Source organism: Cricetulus griseus, chromosome 8 (genome assembly GCF_003668045.3).
Source record: "Cricetulus griseus strain 17A/GY chromosome 8, alternate assembly CriGri-PICRH-1.0, whole genome shotgun sequence".
Taxonomy (NCBI): Eukaryota; Metazoa; Chordata; class Mammalia; order Rodentia; family Cricetidae; genus Cricetulus; species Cricetulus griseus.
Window position 1 is genome coordinate 1,322,131 of NC_048601.1, and position 15,460 is coordinate 1,337,590.

The 15,460-nt window shown below is 42.9% G+C and overlaps 1 protein-coding gene across 4 annotated transcripts in view; it reads left to right on the forward strand.

Annotated features, from left to right (window-relative positions):
* Positions 1 to 15,460, forward strand: part of Tmtc1 (transmembrane O-mannosyltransferase targeting cadherins 1) — a 202,041-nt gene that overhangs the window by 17,837 nt on the left and 168,744 nt on the right. For 3 of the 4 annotated variants that reach the window (XM_027430056.2, XM_027430055.2, XM_027430058.2), the window contains exons 3-4: positions 10,217 to 10,290; positions 14,348 to 14,524. In XM_027430056.2, coding sequence (XP_027285857.1) covers positions 10,217 to 10,290; positions 14,348 to 14,524 — 251 coding nt within the window. The remainder of the gene's footprint in view (positions 1 to 10,216; positions 10,291 to 14,347; positions 14,525 to 15,460) is intronic. The other variant, XM_027430057.2, reaches the window with a different exon arrangement.

Consider the following 15,460-nt stretch of genomic DNA (forward strand, 5'->3'; position numbering starts at 1 on the left):
GCTTGCCAGTGCTGCTTTGAGAATGTTCACATGGGCTCTGCCCAGGATTCAATTGCATCTTTGCACAGGGGCTGTGGTTATTATAAGGGTAAAGGAGACTCCAAATTTTTTATTTGCAAAAATAAATTTAAATCCCATGTGCTTTCAGCCAGCAGGGGACATTGTGAGACCCCCCACACACACACCTTGATGTCACCATCCCTGCTCTGCTTCATGCCTGTGTTTACATTATGAAGCTGCAGGTGCTGAGGGAAGGACCAAGAAAGCTAGACTGATGACATTCTGCCAGTTACAAAGATGGACTTGGGTAATTTAGAAATTGCTTTCTGAGTTACTGAATGAGAAGTTCAATGATTTTGTGTGAGGAAGACTCTGTTCAGAAACTATTGCTAGTTTGGATCTGTGGCCCTTTAAAAAAGGTTTGGTCTATCTTGCACCTGACGGGATAGTGTCATGAAACCACTGTGTCATATAACGGTGCCTGATTCCTTTTATATGTGTTGCTACAGGGAGGTGAAAGCTTTCTGACAGGGCCACAAACACCAAGATTTTCAGGGAATGGGTGATGGTTCCCAAAGAGAGAATGGCTTGCTAAGCCTCTGCTGGCACCTGGACACTTTCTTGAAAATCTACCCAAGAGCACACTTTTGGTAAAGACACAACATTGATCTGTTTTGGAGTTTGTTCTCTCTCATTTGGATGAGGCATGCTCATGCATTGTGACCTGATTGTGTCCCTGTAATCCACACCTCTGAGACCCCTGCAAAAGGACAGTTTGACGTGTTGGTGTTGCGATGCCTCTGTCAATTAAGGCATCATAGTTCTAGAGAAGGCTTCCTGGCCTGTGTTCTATTTCCATGAAGAATACAACTTGGCAGTAGAAATACTGGGTGGTACTCAGAACTTTGTGTTAAAGTTCTGAGTCAGAAGTGAAATAGTGTCCAGAGGGATTCATAGAATGTTTATTTGAACTGGCATGGGAATTCTGATTCAGTTAATTGATATCACAGTGAGTCTTGTCAATTTGGTCTGTGATGGCTGTGTTTCTGTGAACAGAATTCCCCATCTCTGAGCCTGATGTTTGACATATATGTGTGGTCTCTCATGTATATCATTCACAGGGGGTGTGTGTAAATATATGTGTATGTGTATTAGTATATATGCATGGGCATCTGATGTACACACACATCCATATATAATTATATATGGGGAAAGTGACAGATAAAATATACCTTATAAACTATTACATCATTTGGATAGTTTTCCTAACTCTTTCTGAGTATGTTAGACTGGGCAAAGTTCCTGTAAGTGGAAGAGTTTGACGTGTAAGTGACAGTCCTCCAGTGTGTCTTGGTAAAGCTGATTACTATACTTCTGTAAAATAGTTACAGTGAGAGGAGACTCTGAAGGGCAGGTTGCTATCACGACTGTCCAAATTAAAGTCAAACCCGGCTGATTAGTCAGATTATGGATCACAAAACTTCACATGAAATGGTAGATTCCCTACGTGGTAGTTGCCTCTGACTTTGGAGTTAGAAGCGCTAAGCCATACCTGTAACACGAATCCTTACGTTCCTATGCACGGGAACAGTCTAAAGGGTGGAGGCCAGACTTAGAATTGTGCGGCACACTATCTTACTCTTCTAAGAGAAGGTGGACCAGACACAGCACTTAATGACACGCACACCTTCATGTGTAGTGCTTAACATTTTCCTGCTTTCATCATGATGTGAATTATAACCAGAACACTAATACATAATTAAAATTATAATATGTAGAGATTTATGGTTGCCCCGGGAAATTTAAAAAGTAATTAAGGGCCATAGATACAGCTCTGTGGTAGAGTGATCGCCCAGTGTGTGTGAGGCCCTGAGTTCCATGTCTTGCAGCACACACACACCAAAAGAATCCATATGTTTTTTCATTATAGTGTGGTAATGTGATAAGTAAAGTTCATTTTAACATTAGTATGCATTAAATAAAATACATTTAATGTTAGTATGCAATGCATCAAGAGAAAATGCTGAAGGGGAGTAGCTCTGAAGAAAATCACAGGAAGAGAGCACTCCAGAGGTCTCCATGGAAAGAGGAGCTCTCCCTAGCAGGTGTGATGGCCTAGGCCAGTGATGCACACAGCACTTGGAAAGGGGAACCAGAGAGACCAGGAGTTTACTGTCTTCCTGGGTTACATTGTACAGAGTTCCAGACCAACCTAGGATATATGAAATGCTGTCTCAATAAGCTAAGAAAAGAAAAGAATTAAACAGAAGATGAGGCAGTTGGAGCTGCTGAGGTATATTGGATATATATATATATATATATATATATATATATATATATATATCCGTTGGGTATAATGCACCCTAATTTCAAAATGTAGGCATTTATGGTGCGTGAGAGGTTAGATTCTTTTAGTTTTAAAAGCATGCTTGTAAATTTTATGTATGAGCTTACGTAGATGAGAAATACCTAACTTTCCAGTGCACTTCGTGCACATAATATGAAGAAAAATAGCCAAAGATTTCTGTTCCCGAAGGCCAGGGTGATATTATGTTTTTGACAAATTTGTAGATTACAGTTGCAGGGCTGTGCTGTACTTGGGGACAGCTACTGCAAGAAAGACCAACTGATTGTGTGGCCACAGTTTTAATTCAATGGCTGAGGAGAGAAGAGTACATATGCCAGGCAACCTTGAGCAGTGTGATCAAGACCTGATAGAGGTTAGATTCTAAAAAGAGGTTCTATTCTAAAAAGAAAACAAAAGGCAAACCCTATTAGCAAAATGACCTTTAGAAAGGGGTTTCCGGGGCTTTTGTACTAATAAAAAATCCATAGTAACACAATTGAAGAGGCGTAGGTTTTGAAGAGCTTGGTCATTATTTGGAGATGGATACTGGGAAGATACTTGCTTTTGCAAGATGAAGGATCTGTGGGGACAAGAGGTGAACAGATCTGACCCAGCACACCATTTACACTGTAAAGCAGAGTGGAATCTGCTATTTAATTATAGATTGAAGCTCAAGTTTCTAGGGAGGAGGACAGAGAGACAGAAGAAGCAATGTACTTCATAGACAATTAGTGATAAATTATTAAGCATGCACAGTAAGACATAGGGGTCTTGGGAAATCACTCATCTTTGTTTTTAAAAAAAGACTGAAAATTCGACCATATGTTATGTTATTCCAGGAAGGATGGAGAATTTAAATTTGGGGGTGGAATTTGGTTTAGATCCGTAGATATGATTGCGTGTCAGCACGCTGATGTGGCTGGCTTTATAAGTGAGGCAGTTAGCAAATAGCCTAGCTACAAGCTAGGCATATAGGTACCAGGAAATCATAGGGATGGGGCGCAGGGTGCCTCCCCCAGTTTGTACACAAGCTCACAGAAAGCTGGAGACTAGACACACAAATCGATGTAAGAGAAACAGGAGAGAAAAGTTAATTCACATTTAAGCATGCAGGGACACATTGATTAATCTGCCTTTCAGGAAGCATTTGAATGCATGCATTTGGTAACAGTGGGGTAGTGTCCTGCAGGGCAGGGACTGAAGAGGACCAGACTGCCTCATTTAAGCCCTGGAGATTCTTGGGCAGGCTTCCCACTGTTGTGTTTCTTTGAAAGTTTATGCTTTTCTGAATTCTCAATCATGAAGAAAAAAAAATTGGGAAAATTTAAACTTGGTCATCACAGAGACCATTGGTTTGCAGAAGTGAAAGCAAAACCAAGCACAAAGAGTTTGAAGATGAAAGCCAACATTTCTAGAATCAGAACAGGAGGGCTCAGGAGAGAATTGGCTCTGATCTAATCAGTTGGTCTGGCTCCTGGCTCTTGTCACATGTTTCATTTGCGTTCCTGGCTCTGTCTGATGCTAATGGAGCTCATTCTTGCAGGTAAAATAAATATTTGTAACTCTATACAGAGCCTACTTGATACAAACCCTGTCAGTAGCATTTCTCAAAATATCGCATTATAACTTGGCGGCAAATGGAGTTCTAATGGGCATTTCCCACCTGTGATTTTGTTTTCCTGGCTGACAGGCTCACACATCCATTACAGCTCAGACACCCCTAACCTAAAATTCTCAAATTCCAAACTCTCCAAAGCCTGACCTTCCTGAATGTTGACATGTTACAAGTGGGAAATCCCTCTGATTTCCTGACCTCAAGGTACAGGTCATGTTGAAATATGGCAACACTAAAAACACTGTATAAGTTCACCCTCAGACCGTGTGTATAAAGTAGAAAGAAATATAGGTGAGTTTTGTGTTTAGCCTTAGGTCCCATCCCTAAAACATCTCATTGCTTGTACCTGCATGAAGATAGTCTAATCTGAGGCATTTCTGGTGCTAAGCATTTGGGATATGAGAGACTCATCTGTTTTAAATTCTATCCAGCCACATTCACTAGCACTTTCCAGTGTGTTAACAGAGCTCTAACACAGCAGCCCCTAGTGATGAAGGCCTGCAGCTTGTGGCTGAGAGATGTGCATATATTCCTGCACACCGTGAGCTGCTTTGCTGCCTTGCTATGTCTGAACACTGGCGGGTTCAGCCGCCATTGCTGCAGCATCACCAGCATGTTAACCTTCTGCCTCTGCTGCCGTGGCCTCGGCGTTCTCCCCATTGACAGTACTATCACTTCTGCCTCCCCTTCCAGAACTGCCGCCGGGTCTCCTACCGTCCAAGAGGAAGGCACGATAGTGCCTTTCCTGGTCACGGTTCATCATGTGCCCCTTGTTAAACTCCTGAAGTCTTCTTTGACTCTTTAACTCTTGGGTCACAGAGCTGGCCCTTCTGTGAAGCTTCTTCCCAGGTCCTGTAGCGGGAATGAGTCCTTTCTCTTTTCTGCCAACAATTGCCCCTTGTGATCTATGTGGTCTTGTCTCTGAATGTAAAAAAATAAATAAATAAATAAAAAGGAAAGGAAAGGACATGACTGGTAGGTGTGGTGGAGGAAGATTGTTGTGGATATCCAGGAGAGTCCAGAGTGGACATGACCAGGCTGAGCTGGGTTCCATAGGGAGGGGGGGAGGGAGAAAGGGAAACCAGGTGCAGTACACAGGGGGCCAAAAGTACGAGAGGGGAACGGGGAACGGTAGCCAAAACGTCTGGATTATATCGGCAAGAACCTCTGGGGGAAGGGCAGCCCAGCCCCTGGGCTGGAAGAGAGTTCAGGGTCAAGGGCAGGGTATGCCAGCCATACCCTGTAATAGGTGGAAACTGAGGGATGCTGGGAGAACCTGGCAGCCAGGTCGGCTTTGGTATGTTAAGTAGGCACCTCAGCCCCTTGTTCGGGGTTTAAAACTTGACAGTGTCCTATTTAATACTCTCTTCTGACTCCAGCAGATGTTAAAGTCCTTGAGGCAGGCTTATAGTACCTGCTTGGAAAGTTCTCGATCACTGGAACAAGCCCACAATGAAGACTTGATAGCATGGACTGACAGTCACAGGAAATGGAAGCTGTAGCCAAGCATTTGATAGGGATGGTTACTTTGTTATAGAGGTCCAACACTTTGCCCAAGACCTCAGATCAACAGGGGTACACAGTAGGCATTTAATGCGTGCATTGTGGTTCAGCCTCTCGAGGAGCCTGCTAGCATGGGCACTAGCGCTGTCACACCATCTCTGAACTTCTGCTAGTGGGATTCTACATTATGATGTTATTGTTGAGGCGAGGGCTTACTATGTAACCCAGGCTGGTCTTGAACTCGTGACCTTCCTGCCTCAACCTTCCAGTGCTGGGAAGACAGGTATGAGTCAGCATGCCCAGCTAGTATATTCTTTTTTTTTTTTTTCTTTTTTTTTTCTTGAGACAGGGTTTCTCTGTGGCTTTGGAGGTTGTCCTGGCACTCGCTCTGTAGACCAGGCTGGTCTCAAACTCACAGAGATCAGCCTGCCTCTGCCTCCCAAATGCTGGAATTAAAGGTGTGTGCCATTACCGCCTGGCTATTCTTTATGTCTTGGTGCATTCAACTGGCATAGTCGTCTGCGCTTTCCAGATTGGCTCAGAGTGAGGAGCAGGGCTTCAAGACACTTGGTGGATTCTGGTTATTCTTGCATAGCTTTTGATTTCTGTACTCCGCCTTGCTATATTCAGAGTCAACTTGCAAGTCTTGCTGTTGGCTGTGGTGATATCTTGTTTGTACAAATAAAGCTTGCCTGAAGATCAGAGGGTTGAGCTAGCCACTAGCTAACCATAGAGATCTGGAGGTCTGTACAGACAGACAGGAAGTGAGATGGCTGGGCAGAGAGAGGAATTATAAAGGTGGGAGGAGACAAGAACTCAGTTTTTTTTTCCCCCGCTGGGAAGTTGAGTAGGTAAGGTGGCTGTGGTTTTGCTCCTTCGTCTCTCTGGTATCTCAGCATTTCCCCCTATTATCTGACTCCTGGCTTTCATTATTAAGACCTATTAGAACTCGTGTTACAGTTGGCCACATCGTTTGTTCCAGGATGAGCATCCCTCTAGGCTTTGCCTCAGGATGTCATGGCAGGCTAGGGTGGGCTGTCTTCTTAACTTGAGTTCATGCTGAGTTAAATGTTCCAAGACAGCAGTGGCCACTGAGCCTATCTGAGCCCCAACTGTGACTTCTGCATGGTCGTTGCTTAGCCTGAACTGGGAGCTTGTACCTTTGTGTACACTATCACTGCCTGCCTCCCTGGAGCCAGGCAGCTTCTCCGATGTGACTCTCAAGCTCCTTATACATCAGCCAATTAATGAACACTCCATGTGGTCCAAGCCACACAGGAAGTGCTATGTTGGAGTTAAGAGTTTCTCCCTTCTCCAAAACATACACAATGTAGCACCTTCGCATGTCACCTCATTGGCAACAGCAGTCGGGTGTTAACACCTGAGATGATAAACTGGGGTCTCAGAAGTCAGGGGCTCTTCCTCACCAACACCATGGCCTCTCTGACTGTACAGTGTGCTCATAACACAGTATGTCAGTGGTTCAAATTCCCTGAACATTATTTCCTCTTTATGTTGGTTGATTCTGCAGTGCACATGGACCTGGGTTCTTCTCTTACTTGGGTGATGTTTGCTGTGCCTCAGAGGTCAGCCTTACTCATCTCCCATGTAAACAACTCCTGGCCATGATGGGGAAATGGTCTTCTGGATATGTTTATCTTTCTGGTTGATGAATAAAACACTGTGGCCAATGGGGCAGCAAGATAGGCAGGTCTAGGAGATGAGGAGGATTCTGGGAGGTGTAGGCAGAAAGCAGTCACCATGTAGGATGCCAGAGGAGTAACAGGTCCCTGGACTTTTCTACAGTAAGATAAGAGCATGTGGAAATACGTAGATTAATAGAGATAGGTTAGTAATTAAGACAGAGCTAGCCAATAAGAAGCCCTAGTCATTGGCCTACAGCATTATAATTAATATAAGTGTTCCTGTGGGGCTGACACAGCTGTGGGACCAGGCTGACGGGAAAGGGTGTTTGTAACATGGCCCAGCTCTTCCTGAGATGTTGTGTTGTTTAGTTTTTGTCAACTTGATATGAGCTGGAGTCATCTGAGAAGAGGGAACCTCCGTCAACAAATGCCCTCCTAGTCTGGCCTGAAAGCAAGCCATTTTTTTTGATTGATGATTGATTCGGAAGGGCCCGGCACATTGAGGGCGTGGTGCCATCCTTGGGCAGATGGTCCTGGGTAGTATAAGAAACAGATATGTATAAGAACAAGCCTTGGAAAACAAGCCAGAAAGCAATGTTTCCCCATGGCCTCTATTTCAGTTTCTGCCTCCAGGTTCCTCCTTGAGTTCTGCTGTGACACGAAATAAACTCTCCCTCCTCGGGTTTCTTTTGGCCATGGCACTTTGTCAGAGCAATAGGAAGCAAACTGGAACAGAAATACTTAAAAAAAATTATATGTTCCTGTTTACAGTCTTATAGCTTGTATTAAAAGGAGAGAGAGAGAGAGAGAGAGAGAGAGAGAGAGAGAGAGAGAGAGAGAAACATGCTCACATCTTGTGGAGCTCAATAATGTTGGGGTTTGAAAAGCGTCTCCCGTCGCCCCTCATGCCATTCCAGCTTCTCAAACAGCACTTACTTCTAAAGAAACTTCAAGCTTCCTGCTCACACTGGCTCTATGTTCTTTATCAAGGCCCACTGATTTTTAACTTTTGCTGGTTTTGTGCTGTCATTCCTCTCTTCCTCCCTCTCTATGAAAATATTGTTTGTTTTCTGAAGCAGTTACAGAGGGCTACATAATTCATGCTCCTTCACACATCAATAATTCAGTTGTGTATTTCCTAACACGGAGAGAATTATTCATGGTTTTGGTTTCATCTCTTTTAGTCCTGAACACTGTCTTTCTATCATATAATACATAAATTTCAATATGGTTCAGAGTTTACATTAAAATGCATGTAGTATAAACTGTTTTTGATGTATTTGAGTGCAACTTATTAATGTTATATAAATATGTACAATATAATGCATAACACAAATACTTATTAGAGGCATAGTATATTAAAATATATACCTTGAAGATAAAAAATAATATAGGTTGTGTTTAAATAAATAGAATGCATTTAAAATGTACAAAATTTAATATCATTATCAGTATATTATACACATATATATACACTAGACCTATAAGTTTATGATTTTATATTATTACAAGTTATAAGTAGTAACATAATTAGGAATCAAGATTAATAAAAATACAATATACAATGCAATAAAAATACAAAACACAATAAAAATAAATGTAATAATATCTTAATGTAGATTAATAGGCTATAATTTAAAATATGTGTTTATGTTTAATAACATATTTACATCCTCTTTCTTATGGATTGTGTCTCTCCTTGAAATTGTCTGATTTTTCTCATGCACGTGATTAGGTGTATACATCCTTGGCTAGAACAGGCCTGCATGGTGTCTCTGTCTTATCTTTGAAGATAGTTTTCATTTTGATTTCTTGGTGAACATGGTGTGCTGTCTTAAGATGTCCTCTCCATAGTGTCTTCACTCTTTCATTTTTCTAAAAATTAAGTTGGTGAGCAACCGTTTGAAGTTGTGTAGATACCTTGCATCTCAAATAAATTACATATTCTAGAGTTACCGTCTGTTCATTTTATTGGTGCTGAGGATTGAACCCAGGGCCTTGGGCTTGCTGAACAAGTGCTTTACTATTGAGTTACCCTCCTAGCTTGACTGATATTTCTAGCTTCTTGTTCTATCCAAACTTTACTCTTCTAGAAGCCAAAGTTATTTTCCAGCTTTGCCCTTCTATCCACAAACATCGATGGCTTTTTTAGCCAGCAGAGTCTCCCCGTGTTTATTCATTCATTCATTCGCCGTTTGCATTTAGGCACTTGTAACCTTCATCACCTGTGTGTCATGCATATGGATTGTAGTTTTTTGAGTCTTCAATGGTTTATAATATATCATGTTCCTTATATTTAAATCAAGTTTTTTCAAGTTTGCTCAGCAGGAGCCCCTTTTCTTTGGATCCTTTCCCCTTTGACTAACATTCTGAGTGCTTCTGTACTCGGACATGAGATGATGATACTTGCTACTCTTGAGTTTCCCCAAGCCTCGGCCCTAGAATCAGACTTTTCCAGGGAGCCAGTGTGTTTTTCTGAGGTGGGGCAGTGAATTACGGGTCATTGACAGACCCATGAAGCCACACAGACACACATCTGTGTGCACACATGCGCACACACAAACATATTCTTTTTAGCAGCCAGGAGTCCCCCTCATTTTTAAAAATCCTGATTTCTCTCCTTTGTTTTCCCTCCACTCTGTAAATTCTCTGTGGCCCATCACTGCCCCACTCTCCAACGATGAGTACAATGCCTGACACTCATGTTTGATGATAGGGTTCTTTGAGACTCACACCCAGGGCATTGTACAGTCTAGCCAAGCACGCTACCTCTGAGCTATGCCCACAACCCTTAAAGTGTATTTTAATAACTCAATAACTGAACAAAATTTTATGCTGAGAATTTATCCTCTGTGGAAGAGAACCTAGAAATAAGGTTAAGAAAAATTCTGTCACTTTGTTTCTCCTTCTCTCTTTCTCTAAAGGTACTGTGGAACATATGTAATAATCAGAGGTGACTGGAGGTTTGGTTCATAGATTGCCATCTGTAAATACTATGCTTTCTGCTGTGCTGTTCATATGTCTAGAATCAGATGCATTTCTGCAAGATACCGTGACAATAATTTTCCGAGTTTTACATTTTTTCCGTTGTGTTATACTTTCTAGGTGGCTGGCATCGTGGGCAGAGCTGATGTGTTAGCATGTCTGCTGTTCCTGCTGGCCTTCCTTTCCTACCATAGGTGAGTGGGGTTGAGCAAACTCTTCTGTGGTTTTGGTCACATACTGCCATATATACACTAAACCCCTGTTTGACCAGAGAGAGGCTGTGGCTGTAACATGCTCAGTGGGTACCAGGGAGAGAAACGCTCTTTTTACCCAGTGCTCACCTGTTATTTTCCAACCCCATTCTGAAGTATTCACTGTGTGTGTGTGTGTGTGTGTGTGTGTGTGTGTGTGTGTGTGTGTGTGTGTGTGTGCATGTAGTGTTTATACATGCATGTACATGTTCACATGGAGACAAGAGGTCAATGCTGGTTGTTTTTCTCAACTCTCCTCCACCTTACCTTTTGGAGCAGGGTCTCTCACAGAGCCTGATGGGAATCTGTGTATCTCTGTGTATAACCACTCCCCTACCCAATGCTATGATTGCAGACATGGTGGCTAACACTTTTTTTCCTGTTTAATGTATGCCAGGGATCAAACTCATGCCTCATGCTTATGCAGCAGGCACTTCGCCCACTGAGGCGTCTTCCATCCCTCAGCTTTAAAAGACTGCCATCCCCACGCTGGGAATCCAAACTCTTGTTTCTTTTGCTTGTTGATCCCTGGCTGAGGATAGAACTTTAGCTGTGAACAAAAGATAGATGTGCTCTGTTCTGTTTGCCTTTGATTTGTTTAATTTATCTTCATTTCATTCATGTTTTACCCTGTTCTATTATTCTTACAATAGCCACTCACAGTTACATAACGAGGTTGACTGGGAAGTATTGTTTCTTAACTAGAGTTTTGCACTTCAGAATCTTTTTTTTTTTTTTGTCAAAATACAAGAAACCTCTTTCTATTCCATTGTGCCTTTATCCCCAAAGTGAAGGCATTTTTAACTGACTTGTAACATATCCACATGTAGAGCGGAACAAGTTAGGAAAATGAGAGTTTGAACAGAGTGCTCAGGGTGTCTCCCTAAAGATGCCAGGTCAGCTATACCAACTGACTTCGTAGAGAGACGCTAGCTGGGAATTGGTAAACTTGGCCTTTGAGTTAGATTTCTGCTGCAGCTATTGGTAGAGAAAAAGGAAGTTACGAATGAACAACCCATGCGGAGTTTATTGACAAGGGGGTGGGGGATGGAGTTGGATTGTCAGCCAACCTAAGGACAGGCAGAGTGAGAGAGAAGGGGGGAGGCTGGACCCTTTAAAGGGAAGACCATGCATGCGCAGTGAGGCTTCACGCATGCACAGAATCCTCATGCAGGCCATAATGCATGGTGGGTGATGTGATGACATAGCAGGTTTTCCTGTGCGTGCCGCCCATCGTTAGGGGGGCAGGGTCAGCCAGGTGCACATCCCAACACTTTGGATCAATTTGATGAACTGTAATTTACAAAGCCCAGTGATTCACTTTTAAGAATATTGTTCTAAACCTACGATATTGAATTAGCAAAAATTTCCCTTCTTCCTCTAGGGTAGTAGTTCCTTTGGCATACCTATGACCCAAATATCTGAGAGAACAGCCTAAAGGAAGGATTATTTATTTGGGCTCAATGTTTTAGTCAAAACTTGGTTCTTCCGTCTTCCAGTACTCTCTCTATTCAGACTTGGAGCCCATTAATGTATTAAATCACTCATTAGGCCAGAGCCCTTGTGACATCAGTCACCTCAGGGGTCACTCTAGCCCTTGTGACATCAGTCCCCTCAGGTGTCACACTGGGCCCCTGTGACATCAGTCACCTCAGGTGTCACACTGGGCCTCTGTGACATCAGTCATCTCAGGTGTCACAGTAGCGCCTGTGACATCAGTCACCTCAGGTATCACTCTAGCCCTTGTGACATCAGTCACCTCAGGTATCACTCTAGCCCTTGTGACATCAGTCACCTCAGGTGTCACACTGGGCCCCTGTGACATCAGTCACCTCAGGTGTCACACTGGACCCCTGTGACATTAGTCACCTCAGGTGTCACACTGGGCCCCTGTGACATCAGTCACCTCAGGTGTCACACTGGGCCCCTGTGACATCAGTCACCTCAGGTGTCACACTGGGCCCCTGTGACATCAGTCACCTCAGGTGTCACACTGGGCCTCTGTGACATCAGTCATCTCAGGTGTCACAGTAGCGCTTGTGACATCAGTCACCTCAGGTATCACTCTAGCCCTTGTGACATCAGTCACCTCAGGTGTCACACTGGGCCCCTGTGACATCAGTCACCTCAGGTGTCACACTGGACCCCTGTGACATCAGTCACCTCAGGTGTCACACTGGGCCCCTGTGACATCAGTCACCTCAGGTGTCACACTGGACAAGTGACACTGGCATGTAGTAGATAGAGAGTAAAAATGCCCCTGGACAGATGTCCTGCAGTATATAGGACAGACCTCACAACAAGGAATTTCCTGGCAGGTAAATACCAATATGACCGAGGATGCAGGTACCGTCCAGTGGAGGCCTTAGGTCTGGAGTGAGATGCATGAAGGCTCAGGAGGAAGAGGGTGGAGCCAGACTAGTGTTCATCTCCAGGCCCACTGCCTACTGCCTACTGCATTTCTAATTGTGCAAACACTGTTAGGAAATCTGAAAACTTAAGGTTGGATTTAATACTTTCTATTGGGCCAGAATCAATCTATTGATTTAATTTAAAATTTTCCATTTGGTTGATGTATCTGAGAAGGTGATGAGCTTTGCATTTGCCCCTGTCTGTGTGGGTGTGAGCTGGATCATCACAGGTGATTGATTGTATATGCCCTGCTCACCTTTGGAAATTTAAGTTCTAGATCAACCCCATGGAGAATGCACATTTGCCATCTATTTTGCATGTAATTTTGTATAATTGTTCCAAGGTGCAATACATAGGAGAAACTGTCACAATATAGACAGAGTGTTGGCCCTCACTTCAAAGGAGAGGGAGCTAGTGTCTGTGTGCCTATATGAGGAAATAGTGGTACTTCCTAGGGCTAGTTTTATTTATAATTTGGAAAATAACACTGAGGACATCATAAAAATTCCTGTAGGAAATTGTGATAAAAAATAAAGATGACAGGGCTTGGGAGATGGCAGAGGACCCAAATGGTTTCCAGCACCCATACTGGGTGGTTCCCAACTGCCTGTAAGTTCTGCTTCAGGGATCTAATGGCCTCTTGTGGCCTCCATTGCAACTGCATTCACAAGTGTGCATAACCACACACACACACACACACACACACACACACACACACACACACACACACACACACAATTTTAAAAATTACCCAATACATGTACATTGAAAATAAATTCAAATGATCAGAGTAGTCAAAAGAAAGGAAAAATGCTTAAAGCCTGCCTTTCCATCATAGAGAGAAGTGCTATTTACTTGTCTCCCCCCGTTGAGTGCATATACGTGTGTAGAAACACTTTGATCAATCATGGTGATGGACACTTGACATCTGTCACTTATCCAGTCCTTGCTAACATGCTAATTCTCCCGTTTCTGCGGTATGGTATCCCATTTGCTAACTGTACATCTGTGGTTTGTACCAGGGAATCTGGCTTCTCAATCCATGCATATTTGCTAGTAATGTGTGTCATTTGCTTGAAATATTCACATAAACATCTTTCTATCTACTAAGTCTATCCTTATGTTAGTGTTTTAAATGACTTTTTTAGTGTTCATTCATTACAAACCATACTGCATCATAATTTGCATACCGTAATTTAGTTCTAAGTTGATATTTTTTGGACTTTCTTCCATTTAAACAACATTTTAAGAGATTTAAAAAACTGTGTGTGTGTGTTTGTGTGTATGTGTGTGTGTGTGTGTTCTCAAGGAGGCCCAAAGAAGGCGTAGGATCTCCTGAAGCTGCAGTGACAGGGGGTTCTGATCTGCCTGATGTGATCTAGACTCCCTTCCTTTGGCAGAGCTGCAAGAGCTCTTAGTCATCTCTTCAGCCCCCACCATTTTAACAGTTTAAAATAGTTGCATGGCAAATGCTCTGGGAGAAATCTTTGCTTACTGCCTTGTTCTACACGAGATACATCTCTAAAAGATACTGACTGTTTCATAGCAACCCATGTGTTGATAAGGAAATGCCCAACTTGCTTTGCAGGAGTCTGGATCAGGGCTGTGCCGGGCAGTGCTTTCCCCCGACAGCTTCTCCCTTCTTCCTGCTGCTCAGTCTGTTTCTGGGGACCTGTGCCATGCTGGTGAAGGAGACGGGTGTCACGGTGTTTGGAGTGTGCTTGGTTTATGACCTCTTCTCCCCCTCCCACAAGCAGGACAAGTTGTAAGTCATTTCCAACCTGTGTTGTTGTATTGGTTACTTTTCCTGTTATGATGAACCTTATAAAGTAACTTGGAGGAGGAAGGTTTTTTTCTTTTTTCTGATTCATGGTTTCTAAAACTGTCACATCTGGAATTGAAAGGAGCTGTTTTGACTACCAGTCTTCACTCCTGGTTTGTTTGGGTTGTGTCCTGCTGAGGGAATCCTGATTCACAAAGAAAATCGTGTCATGAATGGTAAACATTAGCTGCTTGTGTTGAGCCCCCAATTTCTGATGGCTGTTACCCACGAGTGAGCTCCATGAACTTGAAACCTGTCTGCTTGCTCTAGCTGTGCAATCTAACAGCATTAGGAGGTTGGTTGGAGACATTCTTGGGTATTCATGTGCTCACAGTTGTGTGATTTTTCCAGTTGAAGAGGAAACTTATGAAGCACCCTATTTTCCTCTTAAACTGTAAAGGTCCATTTGTTTCTTGCGTGGATTTCAATGCTAAGAGTGACTGGGGATATTAGAAGTTCAAGCATGTACAATTTTCTTTCCTCATCAAGCCCACAGTCCCTGGCAGTTTTACATGTGTCATTAAGAAAACAAATGACAAATGTTGATAAGCTTGTGGAGACAAGAGAATACTTACACACTGCTGGTGGGATTGCAAACTAATGCAGCCACTGTGGAAATAAGTATGGAGGTCACGACAAACAACAACAACAAAAAGTCTATCTATCATATGACCCAGCTGTAGCATGTCTGGATATTTACCAGAAAGACTCCAAATCAGCATACCACAGAGACATGCACATGAATCTTTATTGCAACCAGCTGGGTTCAAAATTGACCTAGGTGTTTATCAACAGAGAACTCTATAAAGTTAGTGTAGTATTTATATACAATGGAATTCAGCCATAGAGAAGAAAGAAATGGTATCATTTGTAGGAAAA